Source organism: Pollachius pollachius, assembly GCF_949987615.1.
Source record: "Pollachius pollachius genome assembly, chromosome: 3".
NCBI lineage: Eukaryota > Metazoa > Chordata > Actinopteri > Gadiformes > Gadidae > Pollachius > Pollachius pollachius.
This window is the reverse complement of record NC_136936.1, coordinates 46,898,116-46,919,806: the sequence shown is the minus strand read 5'-3', so window position 1 is coordinate 46,919,806 and position 21,691 is coordinate 46,898,116. Positions and strand designations below refer to the sequence as shown.

The 21,691-nt window shown below is 42.8% G+C and overlaps 3 protein-coding genes across 3 annotated transcripts in view; all 3 read right to left on the bottom strand.

Annotated features, from left to right (window-relative positions):
* The window catches only part of neb (nebulin), a gene marked incomplete at its 5' end in the record, with an annotated part of 61,993 nt that extends 57,066 nt beyond the window's left edge, over positions 1–4,927 (bottom strand). The window contains 5 exons of the mRNA XM_079733093.1: positions 141–245; positions 485–592; positions 927–1,034; positions 1,820–1,870; positions 4,859–4,927. Of these exons, the coding sequence (XP_079589219.1) occupies positions 141–245; positions 485–592; positions 927–1,034; positions 1,820–1,870; positions 4,859–4,927 (441 nt within the window). The remainder of the gene's footprint in view (positions 1–140; positions 246–484; positions 593–926; positions 1,035–1,819; positions 1,871–4,858) is intronic.
* Positions 4,928–10,230: 5,303 nt separating this feature from the next.
* On the bottom strand, positions 10,231–16,229 carry arl5a (ADP-ribosylation factor-like 5A). Its single transcript, XM_079731600.1, has 6 exons — positions 15,901–16,229; positions 12,162–12,222; positions 11,857–12,004; positions 11,449–11,532; positions 11,101–11,252; positions 10,231–10,927 (listed from the first exon to the last, which is right to left on the bottom strand). The coding sequence occupies exons 1-6, from the start codon at positions 15,944–15,946 to the stop codon at positions 10,879–10,881; spliced, it is 540 nt and encodes a 179-aa protein (XP_079587726.1). The 5' UTR covers positions 15,947–16,229; the 3' UTR covers positions 10,231–10,878.
* A 664-nt stretch (positions 16,230–16,893) lies between these two features.
* Positions 16,894–21,691, bottom strand: part of cacnb4a (calcium channel, voltage-dependent, beta 4a subunit) — a 20,331-nt gene continuing 15,533 nt past the window's right edge. The window contains exons 9-13 of the mRNA XM_079731567.1: positions 21,531–21,640; positions 21,100–21,251; positions 20,715–20,810; positions 20,113–20,289; positions 16,894–19,324 (exon numbers count right to left, since the gene is read on the bottom strand). Of these exons, the coding sequence (XP_079587693.1) occupies positions 19,061–19,324; positions 20,113–20,289; positions 20,715–20,810; positions 21,100–21,251; positions 21,531–21,640 (799 nt within the window). The 3' untranslated portion in view covers positions 16,894–19,060. The remainder of the gene's footprint in view (positions 19,325–20,112; positions 20,290–20,714; positions 20,811–21,099; positions 21,252–21,530; positions 21,641–21,691) is intronic.

Below are 21,691 nucleotides of genomic sequence, written 5' to 3'. Positions count from 1 at the left end.
AGTCAATAAAAATATAAGTGAATGATATTTTAGATCAAACTAACTCATCAATCGTTGTTGGTAGCAACTGTGGTTTTAGGGGAATGAACCGCTATGGGCGGTTTAAGTGTATTCTTCACTTAAAGTCCAGGCGCCCTTACCTTGCTGAGCAGCTCGGACATGTGCTTGACATGGGCGACCTCCTTGGCCTCGCCGTCGTACAGGCTGCCCGTCCGGGCCTTGTTGCCCTCCATACGGTACTTGACCTACGGCGTGACAATGCAGTGAGACTTCCCACTCCAGATTCATTCCCTTAGCTGATTTGTGGAGAGTGCAACTCGGCAACTTAAACAAATGTTAGAGTAGGGATGGAGAAAGGGGGCGGGGGGTGTTGAGGTCTAGTTTGGGTTTTTTAGATGTCGCTCTCAGGGTGTTTCTGTCAGGACTCGTGTGGGATGTGATTTGGGCTGAGGGCAGCCACCGGGGGTCCTCGACGATGTGGTACCTCACTGAGCTGCTCCTGAGCCTTCCTGATGCGCACCATCTCCGGGGTGTCAGCGATGTGGACAGGGGGCGTTCCCCTGGACAGGTCGTACGCCTTCCGGTACTTATTCTGGAAACATTTACCACAAAACACCATGACATCCTGGACTCAGGAAGGCTGGACATTGTCAAGATCTTCATCAGCATCAGCAAGGGCAGATATAAGGCCAACATTTACCAATGTTTTTTCTTGAAGGGGAAACTCCTCTTTACGACTACTATTGATAATTGTGCTATTTGCAAGGCGCTTTGTATGAAAGCATCTAAATTATTTATTTATACCTCTGAAAACGATCAAGAGCAAAGTTAAACCCATTATCCTTAACCACAGTTCGGTATATTAAATGAAATGAATAAGTGTTTCACGGCAATGATTTTGTGTGTGTTGTAAATGGGTTCCTTACGTGGCTGTATTGTTCCAACATCTTCATGCTGTGAGCCAGGTAGGGGGTCATGAACTTAGAAGTGTCCACCGCGACCCTTTTCCTGACTTTCCTCATAGGCATGCCAGCCTGGAGGAGGTGAGAGGGAATGTTAGAAGAAAGGTACGTATCCTGCTGCTAGTGACCAACCAACCTATTTGCTTCTCATGAAAAGAGAAGGGCAGCTTTGTCTAATATAGGACGGTTTTCCCATTAGGTTGGTTACTTAAACACAACTATAAAATCTCCTTTTTAGATTTTTTGGACTTACCTTACCCCTAGATATCTGAGAACATTATTTTAATTTGCATTCCCAATGCATCATCTAAACCATGCAAAGATTAGAGGGGAAGTGCACTTAAATACGAAACGAAAGTAAGGCAACCTTTGATAACTACAACGTAACCATGTAGTAAACATGGCTGTCCTGTATAGTATTGAGCGTTTCACTACATATATTTATTACGCCCCTCATCCCTATTGACTACACATAGTTAGATACTTACAAGGTAGTCATATATCAGGTATCCATAACGAACCAAAACCCCATTATTACCACCACTGTCACTTATTTCCATTCAGTTTAGTAACTTAGGTTAGGTTATATTGGTTAGAAAAAATGTGAGATCTAACAAGCAGTTTGCTAAATATATCTTGAGCAGCAATTTTTCTGGACCCAAATCACCGGCTCCCAATCTTTAAAAATGATAACGATATGAGAGTTTAAATTCAGCAGTTGCCATTGAAATAGGCAGGGATTTGATCAATAACAGGCACATGCTGACAAGGAGAGACAGGTTCTGTTGGCTAAACTAAGCAGGAGCGGTAGACGTTTCCTCTGTGCTATTTCATTTGTCTTTTGCTTTAGTTTTTACCTGAGTCTCAGTGGTTTGATGACTTTGACGAGTGACAGTCGTCGTGGACATCTGCTCAACACATTGCAAATAGAGGAGACACTCTGGGGTTTCAAACTCGCCACAGGTCAATGGCACATGGGATTGGATTGAGGTTGATTTTTCCCCAGCTCTGGTTTACCTTACTGCTACCCTGATCCCTGATTTCTCTGACGTCATGTGGTGCTGTGAGACTTTGTAGTAATATCAAGCAAATACTACACAATATGTGTATGTATAATACGCAATATAAGCAATGATTTCCTTCTGTGATGTCATTTGTTGAAAGCTCCTGTCTCAATTCACAAGATTAATGGTTCTCACCCTTCCACTCTAGATGAATGTGCTGTAATTAAGAATGTGGTTTAATTAAGTGTTATATTCTACAGGGATATGGAGGCCTGTAATGGCCCTGGTTGTATTTTTTCGACTGGCTGCTTGAATTCCTTCTTCCTCTCCCCCCCCCCACTCTCTGTGAACACCTTATTTTTAACTGCTAAAGACCTACTCTCCCTGAAATCTCCAACTTTGCTTATAGCCTATAACTGCATGTGAATTAATAGATCAGTTTGTCTCAATGTGTGTGTGTGTGTTCACACACACCTTCACGTAATCTTTCCTTTCCAAATCAAGAAGTATAAGAATACAATCATGTACTCTCTGCATGCAACCTGGTATTCCCTGAATAGCATTTGTGTCTAACTTTAACCTACAGGGGGGAATTACAGATGAGTAGGCAGGGCTGCAAAGGATTGGAAGCAGCCAAATGAGCTAAGCTATGTGAAGATGGCGCCTTACAGTAGCGATCCCCAAGAGGAAAAAGAAATGAGCCCTGCCATGGCTATTGTAGTGTGTGCACGGAGCAGATGTACCCATGACCAGAGCGGAGGGAAAGAACATCTCAAGTCCTTTACACAATATTGGTAAGAAAGGCTTCTTTATCTGTGTCTGTCAGACAGGAAAGAACCATACGCTTACATTAAGCCCCCCGCCCACATTTATCCTATTTACCAACCAACAAGCATCGAAAGAACCGTGTTAACACCGAATATTTATGGATTTTCTAAGAGACTCGAATTAGCATACAAAACCACCATCCCCACCGATTTCTCTCTCAATGTCTCTCTTTTTTTCTGCCTCCCTCCATCATTCGCTCTCTTATTATCTCCCTCCCTCCCGCTCTTCTGCTCTCTTACTTTTTCTCTCTCCCTCCATCTCTTGCTCACCCCCTCTTACCCTCTCTCTCTCTCTCTCTCTCTCTCTCTCTCTCTCTTCCTTTCTCTCTCGACCTCGTTCTTCTTTTCTCCCTGCTGTCCGAGCAGGTTGTTTTTCCATGCATCCCTTGGATCCCCCCTCCCCTAAGCACATTCTATCGATGTGACGTTAACAGACCCGAGGCAACGGGAGTGTGATTTACAGCACAGCTGTAAAAAACACCTCTCCCCCCCTCTCTGTCTCTCTCTCTCTCTCTCTCTCTCTCTCTCTAGTGGCAGCTCAGCCACACACTCTACCTCACTTGCCCCATCTGCCAGTCTGCCATAGATATCCAAATCTAAATTTGTCTAACTGCCGACCACAGTTTGTGTGTGCGGAGTTTCTTCCCTTAACGGTGTGTGGGCATTCATTTGTTTAAAAAAGATGATAAGACAGTTACATTTATCATAAGCTGGACTCTAGTCTTAATAGTAATAGTCTGAGTTACATTTGACGGCCACCATAGCCATTGTTTACATATTTTCCTAGTTCTGCTCTGCAACATGTACGGCAATGTTTCTCCCCGTTCTGCAAATCAAATAAGAAGCCTTCTTACTTTTGAGACACAGAGTCTCCAGAGCTTAGATGAAAGTAATAGTGAAATCAGATTGTATCGATTTTTGGAATTTATTTGTCCTCCTTCAGAAATGATTCACACCTTTGCACGTTGAATCCATTTCCATTGATATGTTATACGGGAGCGAAATGAAAAAAAAAGAACTAACTTGTTAGTTATGTTTCAGTCGCATGTCATTCTTACTCCCCTATAAAATATCATCAATATTAGGTTTGGCGTATACAAGGCTAGTATTAATCCTATTTCACCAGGAAATAAGGGATTAAATTGTTTGCCTTCTGCTTTCACTCTTCCATTGGACACTGATACAGATATTTATCAACACAATGAATCACATCAGGCAAAGTTTATATTAGAAGTATATATTAAAAGTAGACCTCATATTCCCTGTAGGACGATTTGTATATATGCAGCTAAAACGCTTAAGAGGACAATCATGATTCATGCAGTTTAAAGAATATGGTAACTTTAAAATGTACATGAAAAGTGACTTTTGAGGATAAGAGGATAAGGATAAGATCCTAAACATTCCACCATTTTTGCTCATGGAGCAGGTATGATTACTGGGGCAGATATATCCTAAACAGAAGGGTCAATATCATTCCATTCTTCTCGATAAAGAGGGCTCAGGTAAAGGTAAGTGTGCTCTAAAAATACAGATCCAGCTCTGCCTATTAGAGAACCCCCAGGCATAAAACACACAGGGAGCCGTCCCTCTGAAACAGGATCTAGAAGCCTGGGAGAGCATAGATGCCTGGTGGCTTGAACTGCTGACTGGTGGGCTATCGTAACCAACTATTCATAGGACTTGCAGATCCACAGACTAGCAGGAAAACCTTAGCCATCCAAATCATCTTTGAAATAATATATTCAGAGCATATGTTGGTATGATTCTCAACAATTTTTTTTTATTTTTTATTTTTTTTATTATATATTGCTTTTGTATATTATTATATATTATAGATTCGATAACTATCTATGCACTTTTAAGGAGCTGCTCATTGCATTTCGTTGTACGTTGTATAATGACAATAAAGCTTTCTATTCTATTCTATTCTGAAATAAACAAAATTCAATTTGATCCTAGTGAAGCATTGCTATGGAAACAGAATATTTGAAATAAACTAGACCATCCTGTGTTTAAACAAGCATTTTCGTAGTTCAGTCCATAGAGCCAATGTAGTACTTACCTCCTCAATAATCTCTTCCTCGTACTCCTCATACTCCTCATATTCCTCAACTTCCTCAACGGCCGCCATTTTTGGACGGTTATAGAGGACCTATATAAAACACAGATGATAATATAAAGATATATTTTATTTATGAAATTCCAGAAATGTTGAGAATTATTTAGAGGCAATTATAATCCCAATTATTACTGTTGATTCTCGAGCGCTCAATTCTTGACCTTAAAAAAAAGTTTTTTTAAAGGCGTATTAACAGTGTACGGACTTGAACTATACATTAAATGCAACCACTGTTAAAACCATGCTACATTTGTTCAATTTTTAAATGTACACATGCAACAGTCAATTTATTTAAAAAAGACAATTAATCAGCACAAAGCACTCAAACAAATTTGAATGCCATACCAGAAAAAGACTCCTGCAGCAACGTTACAACGTTACAAACGCCTCAACTGCTATCCACTAGGGTCCCAAACCGTTATCCCAAATTCAAGTGTATCAACCCTAGACAAAATAACAACAAAAACAATCCTTAGATTATCTTCTGAACTAACAAGACTTCAGAGGTAGAGTAAGGGCCAATAAGGAAGAAGTATCATGAAGCGCCTCAGTAGCAGGCCTCTGGCTATGAAGGCTTGTCAGACGGCCCCTCCCGTTTCCCCCGTGACTATATGCCACTCAAAAAACGATGCCTTCTGGCTGATGGTGGGCGACAGCTGCCCACAGAGCTCCAGCTATTCGCCATGTAAACCAGTGCCGCATCCTGATTGGTTGGCTTTGTTTAGCTAACTGCAATGCAATGCCTTCTGAGGCTGCAGGTTAAATATAGGATGACATACTAACTACTCTTTTTAACTTTCCTTTCGACTCCGCAACTTTACCTGTCACAGTAAAGCTGGTTTTAACAATTACAATTAGTCATTAAGGAATCAGAGGAAGTCGTAGAAGTGACTTCAGGAAGATGGGCAAAGCGGCAACGCTGGTGCCGAGGTTAAGAAATATGGACGGAGTGTCAAGCAGGCATGAAACGAGGTGTTAGGAAGCATCCACTGGTAGGATAGATGGCATGGTCTGAACTTGGTGAAGGCTTGTTTTTCTAGGTCAGTCTGCATACTCCATCAACGACGGAAGAAAAAGACTCCCAATCTACCGATTCCTTCATTCATCTTCCTTTAAGCATCCAAACGTCAGCAAAAGATGGAGAAGAAGGTAGTCCAGATTGATCAAAAGGCCATGCAGACTGAAGAAAACATAGAAGTTTGTGTCTTTCTCCACCTTTTAGTTTTTTGTTTTTTTGCTTACCAGTTACTTCAGAGTTAAATGATCTCCAAATCCGCAAAAAGCCTCCCCAACTTCCCTCCAGAGAAATGCTGGGCGACAGCACACAGCTGCGACTCCGACCTGGGTTATCATGTGGCCCGCTCAGCCAATCAGAGGCTGTGGTTCTCAGGTTTCAAAACCTAAATATACCTTAGGCATATCCCCTCAGAAAGGAGCACCTGTCGTAGCGAGTGCATCAGCGCTGAAACCATAAGGAAGCCAATGGGGCAGGAATAAAGGGCCGCACGACATGGGAGGTACAGTGGTCGGTGGTTGGTAGGTTCAGGGAACCAGAAGTAAACCCCCAAACGTCCAGACAGTTCAACCCCAGTGAGGGGGGCGGGGTGTCTTGGCGGTCATGTCATAATAATAACAAAGCCACGTTGTTCAACCAAACCATGGCTGAGTGGGGATATGGCCGTGGGAAAAAATGTATCCCACAAGGAAGAAGCTGGAAGATGGGCAGATCCCTAAGAGACCTGTTTGTGGGTCATCTCCTTTACATAAAACTCACAGAAGTGAATAGACTCTGTGACTAAGTGCACAACAAGAACAGCCTAGAAAAGTGCACCATATAGCTGACCTCACACCATAAATAAGTATGACCAATAATGAAACCAAAGTTGGTCGGGCTAACCAAAGGAATCCAGCCCAGGTGACTCTATCTTGATATCATATGGAAGACGGAAGAAATTCATGATCGAATGAGTGACCATTGCTCTATCAAGATATTTGAGGCGATTGTAAACACATTTGAGATATGTTCTGTAAGTACAGACTCTACCAATGATCTCTTCCATTCACTTGAATTAGTCGTTGCTCTATTGCTTCCTCAGCTTCCAAAATGTTTAGCAGCAGATTTACATTTAACCACCATGGGGACCATTTACTTACATGACAACTTTAAATCTTACCAAAAGAGTGTCTGAACCCTTTGCAAGCACAATGACAGCTGCCATTTTCATGACCCCAATCGGATCCTAGCAGATATAAAGAGTTCTAACCGCTATAAAAATACATCAAGAACTATTCCAGGGCAGAATTCCTGTACAGTTTAAATACAGTGGCCATCTTTATAATTAGTCACCAAATCCTGGGAGGATCGAGCGCAAGGCCTAGTAATTGTAGGTGAATGATGTCTCGATGGAATTTGCAATGCCATCAAGAATTTTTCTTTTTAGCTTGATGTTCCTTTTATTGGTACGTCGTGTCTGTCCTCAGTCTTTCATGCCAGGAGATGGGAGCTAGAATCCTCTTAATGACAGCAACAGCTGAACCCTTGAGAATGCAGCTACTGTAGCCTCCCATTTTGTGATGTACCTCATCACTACTGCTAGTGGAGTGCTAATTAGCAAAGTCACACATTTCAAAAACCGACAGACATGAAATACATGTCAGATTTAAACTAAAGGTATTTAATATCTACGTGTTCAGGTTTATTTTAATTGCCACACAACTTTAATGACTTATCGGGTGAACAGCCACCCAAAGGGGAGAAAATGAAGGGGGTGATGTTGTTTGGTGATGCCTAGTCATTGGAACAACTCTGATCCATCGGGGCGACAGCCCAATTCAACAGCTGCAAGACCGCCACAACAGATCCATTGCCAACGAGCATGTCAGTGACCTTGCCTCCCAAACTCTTCCGAAAACAATTGAGGTAAGTGAACTAAATCGAGATGATTAGTGCATCATCGTGTGCTTCAGTGGGCTGATGACGGAGTCAAAATATCAACCAACCATGTCAGGGATCAGCCGATGAATGTTCTCTGACCTTTCTGCGTCATGAGCCACTGAGATCTTTGCTTTATTGTGAAGCGAGTGAAGCAAAAATCAGACAATACAGAATATGGTTTATCGGTTAACCACCCTTCTTGGTTCCTGGATGTTTAATACGTCTGATGATTTTGCAGGTTTGGATTTCATTCACACAAATGAGAATGAGCAGGTTTTTTTTATGAAGGTATTATTGTAGCAAACGTCTTTAGCACCTGTAACTGCAGATTTTGTATGTGTACACTAAAGTCACAAATGTGTAACAGTAAATTTGAAGTCGTAAATATTTATTTTGCATGTGTACTCTAAAGTCACAAATGTGTAACAGTACATTTGAAGTCGTAAATATTTTTTCTACCATTGTGTTACAGGTGCACAAATCCTATCACGTGCATCACAACTTCAAAGGGTCATGCAATTGACACTTTTGCTACAATCATTGCAGCGCAGTTGGTGCAAAACACATTTGCACACCCGTGTTTCACTATCTGAGAGCATGCCCAAAATGTGTGCATTCGTAAACCCAAATGTGAACTAATGCATCAGAAGTTGCACATTTGTGAAAAATTTTCTCACAAATAAAATGATATAGAACGCTATGTTGATTCAGCATTTTAAGCCCATCGTTACAGCTGCTCGAATCTGCTCCTGCAAATCTCAGCTGTGTTTTTTTGCAGGAAGTTTTGCAACACGTCTAGGTGGTACATGTGTAGCAAAAGTGATTTGTATCTGTATGAGGCAGAGCGTCCGTGGGCGGGACAAAATTGCAGCAGTAACCAATGAAAGTCGCCGGCAGGGGGTGCATTTTTCAAACTACACTTGAACCATCCAAGCAGACCATTAAAATGCATTGAAGGATTGTTAATGCAATAATTTGGGGGGAATTCAGTTGAACTAAGTAATTTATTTGGCATAATGTAAGATACCCAACTCCGTCGTGTAGGATGCCCTCTTGTCTACTTTCAAGACTCCAGAAAGTAAGAGTTTGCTTGGATGGTCCCAGTGTAGTTTGAAAAATGCACCCCCTGCCGTCGACTTTCATTGGTTAATGCTGCAATTTTGTCCCGCCCACGGACGATCTGCTTCATACGGATACAAATCACTTATGCTATAGACGTTTTGCATAAATATCCACAAGAAAAACAGCTGAGACTCGTAGCAGCAGATTCGAGCAGTTGTATAATCGATGGACTTGTGCTCGCTCATTAAAATGCTCATTGAACATAGCGATCTATATAATTTCATTTGTGAGAAAATATTTCACAGATGTGCAACTTCTGATGCAGTAGTTCACATTTGGGTTTACGAATGCACAAATTTTGTGCATGTTCTCAGATTATGAAATACGGGTGGGTGAATGTGTTTTGCACCAACTGCGCTGCAATGATTGTAGCAAAAGTGTCAAGTGCATGACTCTTTGAAGTTGTGATGCACAAGATAGGATTTGTGCACCTGTAACACAGACTTGTGAACTCGTAAACCCTATTTTGTGTTTACAATGGAAGAAAAAATATTTACATCAAATGTACTGTTACACATTTGTGACTTTAGAGTACACATGCAAAATAAATTTGTAGGACTTCAAATTTACTGTTACACATTTGTGACTTAGGTTTACGCATGCTAAAGATTTTTGCGACAATACCTTCAAATTTTTGACCCAAAAGCCTGAAGGTTACAAAAACAAATGCATCTCTTTCTGATTGGCTGAATTCTCTTCATCGTTCTGATTCACAGTGCAGTTACACGGGTAGAGGCCATTAGTTATCAAGTCCTCATCAGGGCAATACTTTGTTAGCTGTGAGCTTCCAGAGTACAGTGGTTAATCCATTTATTTGTTATATGTAACCTTATTAAAATAAATGTTGGGGTCGATCATTAAAGAAAATATTACATAAAACAAATTTATACAAACACAAATTCATACAAATACGAGCAACTTTGGGCTTATAGGTTTTTTTAAAGTGTGAATTATCTATGGTCAAAAGAGACAGGTTCACTTTGTCAATCATGCTTTTGATAAAACAAAACAAAACAAAAAACTTAAAACCTAGATCCTATCCTTATCCTCACCAGTCCGCTCTTCACATGCTCGCCTCCTAGTAGTTGTGTCCTCTCTCTCTCTCCATTACCTCTTTTGAACTTTAACCCTCTTCTCTCTGCTCCATAAAAACGAGTCTTGCACAAAAAGCAAAAAGCGACACTGGCGTACCACCATGGAATAAAATGAACATCAACAAAAGGACACCATCAATAAATTATATTTTGATTCAACCCAAAACAGATAAAAACACTTTATTTCACCGTTGGTAGTATTTTTCCATTATGGGCTGAGACCAGGGCGTACAGTGCTGTAATTTCACGCACACTCACGGCACATCTCTATCATAGTCAGCCGTTGTCACGGGAGGATTCCGATGCAGGCACAAGGTCAATGTAAATACTGCACAGAAGGAACAGGGACGTGTAGGATGTATTACTGCTGTAAAATCCAACACAGCCAGTCCGGCAATACTGCAAGGCCACACAGGGCTGGAATTACACAAAGCTAAAGAAAAGGGTCCAGGTAAAGTATCCGGCAAGACGGGTGTCTTTTCGTCTGTGTTTCAATGTAAGGAAGAAAAATAATGTTATTTAAATACACGTCAGTCCTTTCTTCCCTCTCTCCAACCAGAGTCCTCCGGCAAGACCGTGTCAGGGGTCTTTTGTTCAGAGTGGTAAGAGTTTGTAAGAATTTGCTTTCTCTTCTTTTTAAAATAAATAAACATGGAAAAAAAACGAGGTCCCGGCTGGCTGGGTGGTCGAGTCGGCGTCACAGAGTGGAGGTGTCCCGATCCATCCATCGACCTCATCCCCAACCCTGTGTCCAATTAGTGGAGGAGCTAAAAGAGAGCCAGGGCGCTCTGCTGGGTCGAGGCCATAGTTCATCATCTCACACGCAGCCGTGACATCATCCACTCCAGGCCCTGGCATAACCTGCAGGCAAGGGAGAGAGGAATGGAGTGAGGAACGAAGATGCAAATAGAGAGGTGTGGGTGGGGGGTGACATGGGATGGCCAGAGGGACAGGAAAAACATGTGACTTCCTTGTTACTTTCAACAAGACATTCTGGTTTTGAGAGACACTTGTGTGGTGGGTGCTGTACCCACCCTTCGCCAGTGAGGGCGCAGCAGGCCTGAATGTGCCACTGGTGGTCTTTGACAGAGGTCAGCTGGAGGCTCTGGGAGATCTCAGCCCCAGACATGCAACCTTTCACATCCTGCTTGTTGGCGAAGATGAGCAGCCCGGCCTTCTTCAGGTCCTGGCGTGGAGATAGGGGGGAAGTCACAAGCATCAATAAAGTAACTAGCACCAGCAAAGAGGCTGAAACAGGACTATGTACACATCTGGATGGAAGGGCTATACTGCAGGAATGGACCTCCACGGTCCCCTTGTATACAGGTGTGTGTATTGGACTTCATTTTGATGTTATTCTTACTGGTTTAACACCAACTTACTTCATGTGCTAGCATTCTGTAAAGCTCTTCTTTGGTCACTGAGATCCTCTCTCGGTCGGTGCTGTCCACAACCACAATCACAAACTGACACACAAAAGGGAAAAAAAAAACTATTGAATGGCAAAAATACAAATGTTAATGAGATCAGAAGATATTTGCATGCAACAATAAAAACGTGAAGAAATTCCTATGGGTCTGCTACAGCTTGACGAATGAAGTAAGGGTAAACAATGCAAATGACACTGTAACCAACCAAGAAAACACATACATTGCACATTCAATTGCATGCGACTACAGAACCAGCTCTACTGACTACATGGTTCAGGAGTACAGATTCAGATTGTAAACAAATACACTTTTACACGTTTACTAGCGGACGTTTGCATGCCTCCCAGCTGATGATCCTACCTCCGTGTTTGTGTAGTACGTGTTCCAGGATGACCTAAGCGACTCCTGCCCTCCGATATCCCACATCAGAAAGTGGGTGTTGTTGACCACAATCTCCTCCACGTTGCTCCCTATTGTAGGAGAGGTGTGCACCACCTCATTCATAGAACTGCAGAGTAACAAAGGAAGTTGTGTCAGATTATTACATGACATCACAGACGGGACCTTTTCAGATCCCAACCATCAGCAATGAGGACAACATGTGTTTCTGCTCATGTGAACTTCGCATAAAGGCAATCCATAGGAAGAGTTGAACGACTACTTACAATTGGTAAAGAATGGTGGTTTTCCCGGCGTTATCCAGGCCCACGATGATAACCTTGTGCTCTGAAAGAAAGAAATACAGAGACGGTCAGAAAACAGAATTGCAGCACACATTCCACAGTGGCAGATGTTGAGTCCATCTTGCAAGAGCAACGGATGTGTGACACACCCAACATCAGTCTTTGTTTCAAAAGATTCTTGAGACGTGGAATGCAGCCCAAACAACGGGCATCTTTATGCTTCACACACAAAGCCACCCTTTCCCCCCGCCGACTTTGCCTTTACTGTAGTGAGGCACTGGTGAAAGAGCACTGGCTCACAGTGTGCTCACAGCCTTTCACATAAGGATGGTCATAGCATGGTGGCTCGCTCAGGCTAAACTATACTGAATAGTCCACGCTTGATGGTTTCACTGACTGATTTTTGTTCTTCCCACGCTCAGGTTTCCTCCGCTCCTTCCGCTCAGGGTCAAAAGTGAGGTGAGCAGTCTGCTGATGTGGTAGTTTACAATTGTGGCTATCGGTAGAAGAAGAAGATTTTTTTCAGTACTAAGTAGTTAATGCAAAAACCAACAGTAGCAGTGCTAGATCCTCTTTTCCGATCAGGACCTAAACTTATGACTCCAGTCTTGAGGTTGAGTGTGAAAATATTCAGAAACTAAAGATAAAAAGAGAAAAATAAAATAATATTGGCTTGTGATAAAAAATAAGGCTTAATTAAAAAGGTAACATGATATTTAATAATCGAGTTATTCTATTTAGTTGATCATCATAAATAGAAACATAGAAATTATAGTTTGAGACAAAAATGAAGGTTTCTCTTCTTTTTTTTTACCTCCATAATCTTCTCCTAAATGTAACGAAACTGTAAACATTTCACAGCGAACATTGGTCTACAGATAAGCATTGCACACACATCACATATAATAGGTTGCACAAGATAAAGAAAACCTGCAGACACAGCAAGCACAGCTGATGTGGCGGCCTCTGTTGTAACCTGGGCCACGTCTTAAGCAGCTGGATTTCCAGGTTAAGTTTCCCTTTCAGATCGCAAGATTAGGCCACCTGCAGTTCCGCTACCATGGCGACTCATGCTGTAAGCCTAACCTGGACCAAACTTGGTAGATAGCTTTGAGATAACTCTGCCCAAGGCTGCAGCGGCTACTCCTTTCTAACTTCTAATTAGCTTAGATAATGTCAACAAACAACTCAAATAAGCATATTTCAAGCAAATATTTGACCTTAAAAATCGACTTAACATGATGGTCTTAAATAAAGTAATAGGCATTCCTATATAGACACACAATTGATAAAATTGTTAACCCATGCAATAAAGGCTGTGGGCTTCAATTAGTCTTGCTTTCGCTGGTGATGTAGGCTAGTGCAAATAAACAGAGTAGTCTTCAACCAAAAAAAGCATAGCAATGGCAGCTTAGGATGCCTTTTGAAGCCTGTCATGAGTGTACATTTTCCAGGTTCAATCTATCTAAGATGTAGTTAACCTGATCCTGGAGATTTAAATCAGCTGTTCTGAAACCAAATATTCTGACTAGCTAAGACTCGCTCGAATCAGAGTTCTGGTTTTGGCTTAAACATATCCTAACCTGCGACTGTGACAGGGGCCGCCTACTTGAAATAGGGCCACAGATATTCTAACTAAGCAGCATTGCACTCACATCAAGACAAAACAACATCACTGTGTCCTGTCATAATCAGCTTGGGGACAGGGCCTCCATGTCACTATGCCACTGAGACCACAGGCTCATAAACTGAGAAGTAAAACCAAATCCTTTGTGCATCCAAACAGCATTGGTTGAAGATGGACTCTGGGAAGGAAATGAAAGCAACTGCAGCCTGAAAGAGGCTCAGCGCTTTATCTTAGGCGATCGGCCGTGCCGTGCAGCTTTTGTCTTGCACACAGAAGCTATACAGGCCGCCCCTTACAGAGAGCACACATGTGATCTTAGGCTTAAAGCACACCGACAAAAAGGTGTTTGGAATTATGTCTAATACCATTAGGTCAATTTCCACAAAGACTTTCTGAAGTGTTGAGCTGTAGGATAAGACAATGACTGAGATACAAAAAGTGTACCCGGGTCTAATTGTTCACCGATAATCGAATTGTTAATCGATATGCCCCATATTTACATGAAGGTTCCATCTGTTTTGAACGCTTGAGAAAAAAGCCTAAAACATGTGACAAGCTATAATGCAGTAAAGTCTTTGTCATGTTAAAAAGAAAAGGGACTGCCATAAACTACGTACATGCACATTTAAAAATATATACATTCCACTCCATCACGGATTGGCACCCCACTTAGCAGACACAATAACTGGTTCATGGAACAGACAAACTGTTGCAACCAGAAGTCAAACACAGCACATCCACAGCCCCAAAACCACAGGCTATAAAAAAAAATTATGTAGAGAAATTCTCAAAACATACTGTACTGTAACAATCTAGTGCCACAGACTGCTCGTCTGTGGACTACCCCAGCAACAACAACACATTTCCATCATAGTCAGGGAAAAACTCTTTAGGCACACTAACTCCACATTAAAGAAGAAGTAAAATCCCTGCTTTGGATAAGATTTGCAGTACCACGATGTTCATCAAACTATCAGCACATAGAGACTTAGAGACTAGGTCTGCACAGTGAGATCCATTCACAGTGGAAAACTTATGATTGTTCCAAATTAATGAACCCATCAGTCAACCACGACTGCAACCCTTGTCATTTAAGCCTGATTCAACAATTGTCCAACATTCTCATTTGACACCCAGGCCTCAAGTCCTCGGCTATTACTAACAAACGGTAGGATGTTGGTCAATGATAACATCCTTTTACACACCTGGAACAATAGTGGAATGTAAAACAACATTAACAACTGCGGAACAATGTGGTTCCATACTCATGTTTAGGTCAATTATGTCACACCCTGTTAGGGAGACTGAAACGACGTTAAGAAATGTAAATACAGACAATAGCTTATGATTGGCAAACCAATTGAATAATTTAATAAAGAAACCGTACGTATTGACACACTACTTTGGGTGGTGAAAACCTGATGAACCACTAGGGAATGAGTAAGTAGTGTGTAAACTGCTGATGTGGCGGCTGCCTAGAATATGATCAAAAGTGCCACCCTCATCCTCTTTTCGCAGAAAGACGCTTGGAAGCGGCAGCCCGCATAAGAAAGGTCTCTGTGACAGGACCCAATCGGTAGCTTGGCACCGGAGGATTCATGTTACAACTGGGTTCACACTGGCCTATCTGTTTACTGTTGGTGGCTGGATCAGTAACATGAGATCCATTTCAGTTCGCTGGACCTCCGTAGCTCTAATTAGGAGGGTAAAAGGGTTAACAATACCACGATTATCAGCCATTGTTCATGGAGTAAAGAACTACTTTGAGTCGTTCCAGAAAAGTTCCCACCTCTTGTGAGATGGACCAGAATTGGCGCAGAATAGCGTAGAGCAATAGTTGAAATGTAACGTTCGTACAAAAGGACGTAGTTTGTAAAAAAAAACAAAAAAAAACGGACGGTTGATCTATAAGACAAAGTATGAAGTTCACAGTATATTGAAATTACATCTCATTTAGAAAGCGAAAGTTCTGACTTAATGATTGCCAAGCGCAATTCGGACCAGGTGACAGCCCGACGGCAGAGCGGCCCTGTCCCCGGACCGCGATCACAAGACGATGGCCTCCTTGTGTACGTGTACCCAGCACACTCTTACCTTGGTGATTAAAAAGCCTCCACAGTTTGGTAAACAGTATCCCCATGGCTGGTGTTGGGAGTCACGATGCCAGCTTGTAAGAATTGACAGTAGCTAGCTGTTGATGCTATCCGATGCGATCTTCGTAAGCTAGCCAGGAAGCTAGCTCACTCACAATCTACACCGTTGTTAGACGCAGTGGAGAGGGCACGTTTCTTCTCGGTAAATTCTCCATGGTCATTGAAAAAAACAAAACGATACACCTCCCAAGAGACCTTGATTTAAAACGTCAATGCTTTTAAGAGAGCTGTACTGAAATGATGTTGCAACTGGCTTTGATGACACTATCAGCTGGCATTTGGGCTGGTTTGCGCAGCTGTCAGACCTGCGCATGCGTGGTTTAGGATGGGCGGTGTCTTGAGCTGTACTCAATGAGTATTATACATTAACACTACGATACATTATGTCTACAAACCACAAACAAAGTAAATAATCCATAGCTACAAATAACTACTCGTTACACTATAAGATCAAATCCCAGCAAATCAAGTTTGTGTATAATGTAGTATACTCTTTATTACTCTAGAAGGTAATAGGTTAAGTGTAGGCCTATACAATCGAATACTGCTTTACTCTAGAGTGTGTGTGTGTGTGTGTGTGTGTGTGTGTGTGTGTGTGTGTGTGTGTGTGTGTGTGTGTGTGTGTGTCTGCGTGCGCAAGCGCGTGCGTGCGTGTGTGTGTGTGTGTGCGAGAGCGAGAGAGAGAGAGAGATTTGATTTTATTGTTCACCTGCTTTGGCAATGCAAATGTATATCTCCATGCCAATAAAGCTTTTTTAATTGAATTGAATTGAAATTGAGAGTGAGAGAGAGAGAGAGAGCGAGAGAGAGAGAGAGAGAGAGAGAGATAGAGCGAGAGAGAGAGAGAGAGAGAGGGGGGGGGAGGGGAGAGAGAGAGGGAGAGTGTGTAATCACGTGTGTGAGTGATTCTAAAAAAGATAAAAAGAGAAGGTGATTAAATTGCAGATCAGGGCAGTTTATTCCATTACAACTGTAAAATGACAACACGAAAAAAAACGCTTCTTATCATCGCATCATTCCCTCACAGGCAGTATTCAAATATTTACGAATCATTTCCTGCACTTCAGTTCGCTTGAAACAACAACAGTAGCTACGTTATGCAGGAGAAATCTAAACTTCAGTCTCAAAATCGGTTGAGTTGTTTTTCAATCACTGGCACAAGAGAGACCCATTCTTTTAAAAAAAGGAGACCTCTAACAATTATAAGATGACAAGATATAAGATATTTCATTCAAGGCTAACACTATTTAATCAGTTGAGAACATTTACATTAAATCACCTGATTCAAAATGCAGGGGACTGATTGGATTGCCATGGTTGCAGCCATTCAAATTCAAAAGACAAAGTGGGGTAGGGGGGGAGATGCAGTGTTCACGCAGGCCTTCGTACTTTATCACGGCTATTCATGTAGTATTATCAGTCTCTGTTTACACATATTAAAAAGAAACATGATTTGAAATGATCATTTGTAAAGATATGAAAGAGGCAAAAATGTTACATAGCTACGTAAAGAATATACAAACAAAGGGACCTAATAATAGAGTATGATAGTGAAGAATTAATTTTTGTGAGCAGCCATTGGAAGACAAATCTATGTTTAGGAGATTGATGCGTTGAATGTGATTGAATGTGTTTCATATAGCAAATCCTTGATACTAAACACATCCAGCATGGAAGGAACTTGTAGTTGTATCCAGTGCTTGTATGTTGGCTCTAATCTAAATACAGATACCAGTCACATGCTAAAACACAAGGCCACATAACAGATAGCCGTACTATCCAATGCATGGCCTATGCAGAGACACATGGTGGCTCCACCCTTCTAGCAGATACCTGGGCCCTACATTGACCACTTTGGTCACAATCCAGTAGGAACTAATGTAGAAAAACAACAACACAAAAACCAGACCGTATTTTCAGAACTAAATGTCAAACTATTTCCACTTAAGGCCATGAAGCTTTAGCATTTCAAGTAATGCCGTGGCAGCATCCATATCCCTCCTAGGTAAGATTTAGTATGCATGCTACATCGTCTTCATTCATTATCCACGTGTTTTGAATCTGATTTACTTTTCTGTCATGGAGGATGAGATCCTCCATTTTGCATTTTGTGGCAGTTTTATCCTGACCTGGCTAATGGTTCAAAATGGCACTGAGTGATCCATCTGAGAAAGCATAGCTCTAAAGGCAGCTAGACCCCGCCCGCAGACCCCCTCCCCCAAACCCCAGCCCTGACAGCCAGGCCGAACATCTGCAAAACGAAAATCATATCACTTTGAAGTAAGACTTGTGAAACAATTTGCCTTTTCGTTTTTTCTTTAATAAAGGCTTTCACGGGATCGAATACACCCACATCCAAGACAATAGCAAACGAAAGAAGGAGCTTAATCATTGACAATACATTGCACTCTGCTTTCTACCAGAAACGTGCAAATCGGTTGTACTTTTTTCCTTTGTGGCGATAATCACCACTGGATGCTTGACGCTTCTCTGACATTGGCCAGTACCTGTGACCCAGACCCAGGCACTGGACAGTACCTGTGACCGTCCCACCTGCATGCTACAGGAACAGCTCAGAATACAGCAGTTAAGGTCTGCAAGGGCTAACTAGGTCAGACACGAACTAGCTGGTGCATGTTCGTTTCGGTGACAACACACTTCATGTTGACGTATTCAAAAGTGGTCCCGAGGAAACCTGCCAACATTCCCTGCGCGCCTTCAGTATTTTCAGGCTCATAACACTCCCTTTGTTGACACACAGTCAAGAAAGGAGTCTGTGACCTGAAAATCGATTGGTTTCCAATGCGCCTTCCTCCAGTTGGGAGGAAGTGTGGACAACGGAAAGCCATAAACTACTCTGCAAGAAAATAAAGACAAAGATCATGGCAGTCCTCCTAAAACCAGAACCAGATTAGTAGCGGTCAGCGTTCCATCGCCGCTACAGCATTACAGCGATATCATCGGTTAGCTCCCCTGGTAAGTGTGTTAAGAGAGACAACGGAGACGGCGCCTTTCGCTAGGGGCTTTGGGGGATGGTGGTTGTTGGGGGCGTCGTGTGTGGGGGGTGGGTGGGGGGGGGGGGTCAAGTCGGGACGGCCGGCTCAGAGCCTGTGTCTCGAGTCCTGGTTGAAGTCTCCTTGGGAGCCGCGGTTTCTGTGGGGCTTGTACGAGTCCTGGTAAGGGTCCTGGAAGTCCTCCTCCACCAGGGGGTAGTGCTCTCGGCTGTGCTGCGACCCTGAGGAGAGGCGGTTGCGGTTCTTCCGCATGCGTTCATTGTGGTAGTTCTCGTCCGCCGGCATCAGGCTGCGGCGCTCCACCGGGGAGGTGTCGCCCGCCGCGTGGTTGCTGTTACGGTTCCTCTGCCCCTGTACCGGGAGAGAGAGAGAGAGAGAGAGAGAGGGGGGGGGGGGGGGGGGGGGAGAGGAGAGAGAGAGATACAGAGAGGAGAGAGGGAGAGAGAGAGGGGGAGACAGAGAGAGACAGAGAGAGAGAGAGAGAGAGAGAGAGAGAGAGAGAGAGGGGAGAGGAGAGAGAGAGATACAGAGAGGAGAGAGGGAGAGAGAGAGGGGGAGACAGAGAGACAGAGAGAGAGAGAGAGAGAGAGAGAGAGAGAGAGAGAGAGAGGGAAAGAGATACAGAGAGGAGAGAGGGAGAGAGAGAGAGGGGGAGACAGAGAGAGACAGAGAGAGAGAGAGAGAGAGAGAGAAAGAGAGAGAGAGAGGTACAAAGTTCAAACTTTTTAACTGTACAATTTGTGTATTCTTACAAAAAAAATCTTACACAGATGTGTAAGATGACTGAGGGGGCTCTTTAATTGAATTGAACATCATGGGATTCCCTCACTGTGAATATCAGTAAGAAAACCAATGTAAAAGGAATCAATCTTTTCTTTTGTGTAAAAAAACGTAATGAAACGCAACTCCAGATATTTAGCGATTTGAAAGTGAACAAAACTCAAAACAGCAAACGAATCCTCCAAGCTTGTTTCACTTTCTCTGCGCACGTTTATGCTCCTCCTCTGATCCAGTCACCAGGGACTCTGACCCAGATGACTAAGCAATGAGTAAGAGGACTCTCTATGACAACGTTGCAAAGGAATGGCTTCCTCTTACACCAAAGCTGCCATGAGGAGAGGTTATATCAGGTAGCTCACCTGCACGGCCCCGGGGTAGGGCGACAGGGCGGTGGAGCCCAGGTGGCGGCCCAGTAGGGGGTTTAGCGGTGTGCTCAGGGAGGTGTGCGTGGCGCGCCAGTAGGCCTCCAGGTATTCCGCCAGGTGCTCACACGCGTCCTCCAGCTGGTTCTCGTCCAGAATGATGTCAAACATCTCCTGTGGAAGCGGTCCACAGGTTTTGTTGAGTGTTTTTCTAATGGTCGGGTTTAGTGTTTAGGGACGGAGAGGTGGGTATAGGGCGTCAATGGCCGTGTTTCGGAAACCACCGGTTAATTCTGTTGTTTTTACTTTATTGTATCCTTATCTTATCTTGTTTTGAGGAACCATGGACCGAGACGGAAGTGTTGCCACAGGGTCAAATCGTGATTACTATCAAAATCACTACTGTACCAAAAATGTGAAGCCTAATATTATTTTTACATTCAAAATAAATGAAAGAAGGAAAAGTATTTGATATTATTTGATATGACGTGCTCCTCACAAACATTGACCCACCACCCAACTGACCTGGGAGGGCAAAGAACAGAGAAGTAGAGAGAAAGAAGAAGTACAAATAGCAGGAGCAGAAATAGCATACATACCGGAGGGCACTGAGCTAGCTTGTCCGCGGCCACCAGCTGCACATTCAGATGTTTGCTTTGGGATTTCCCCCTGGATTTGATGAGCCGCTGGAGAACCTGTTATGTTGCACACATATGAGGAAGGATACCATTTAAAGAAAACAAGCATGTTTCCAATCAAACTGTGCATTCCACAGACATGACACACATTGTTTACGTACTGAATTGTTTCTTCAAGGTTGATTTTTCATTCAGGAAGTAAACTGCAATCTCATGACAAAATATGCTCTATTCTAATTGACTGACAAGGCACAGGCCCTGTATCAGACTCTAAGCCTGATTTTTTCGGCCAGAAGAGGGCAGTGTTTCGACCAGCATTGCCAGGGCTGCTCTGTGTGTTACGTACCTTGGGTGAGGAGACTTTAACATGAACGATGATGGGTGCTAGCGAGGTCTTGAGGAGCTGCGTTGGGTGGTTGATGGTGTCAGCGTCCAACACCACAAGCTGTAGAGACCGGGCCAGCTCAAATATCCGCTCAATTTCACTCTGGACCTCCGCTGCAAAAGAACAGTGTTGTAGTGTTTTAGTTTTTTATATATATTTGTACAATATTTAAAGTTATGTCTCAAAAGGCACTACACACGACATTCAACACTTTCCTTTTTCTGTACTCCAATGGCAACCTTGTTTAAAGTGACTATATTAATGTAAAACCATTGTTGCAACAAAATAGAGCTAAGTTGCTAAATTGCGACACATTTTCTAGATGAGGTGTGATCGTAGAGGTACAAACATAGGGGGAAGGAGCCAATGGCCTGAGCTTGACCTTGTCTTACCTAGGTTGGAGCGAGTGTTGGATCTTTCTATGATGGCCCTCTTACTGGGGTTATTCAACACAGACCTCTTGGCCAGGGATATGTCAGCCGTTACCCTGGTGATGGATATCCTGTCCCCCCCAGAAACAAACAAACAAATTCAGGAAATGAGAAGCGTGTAA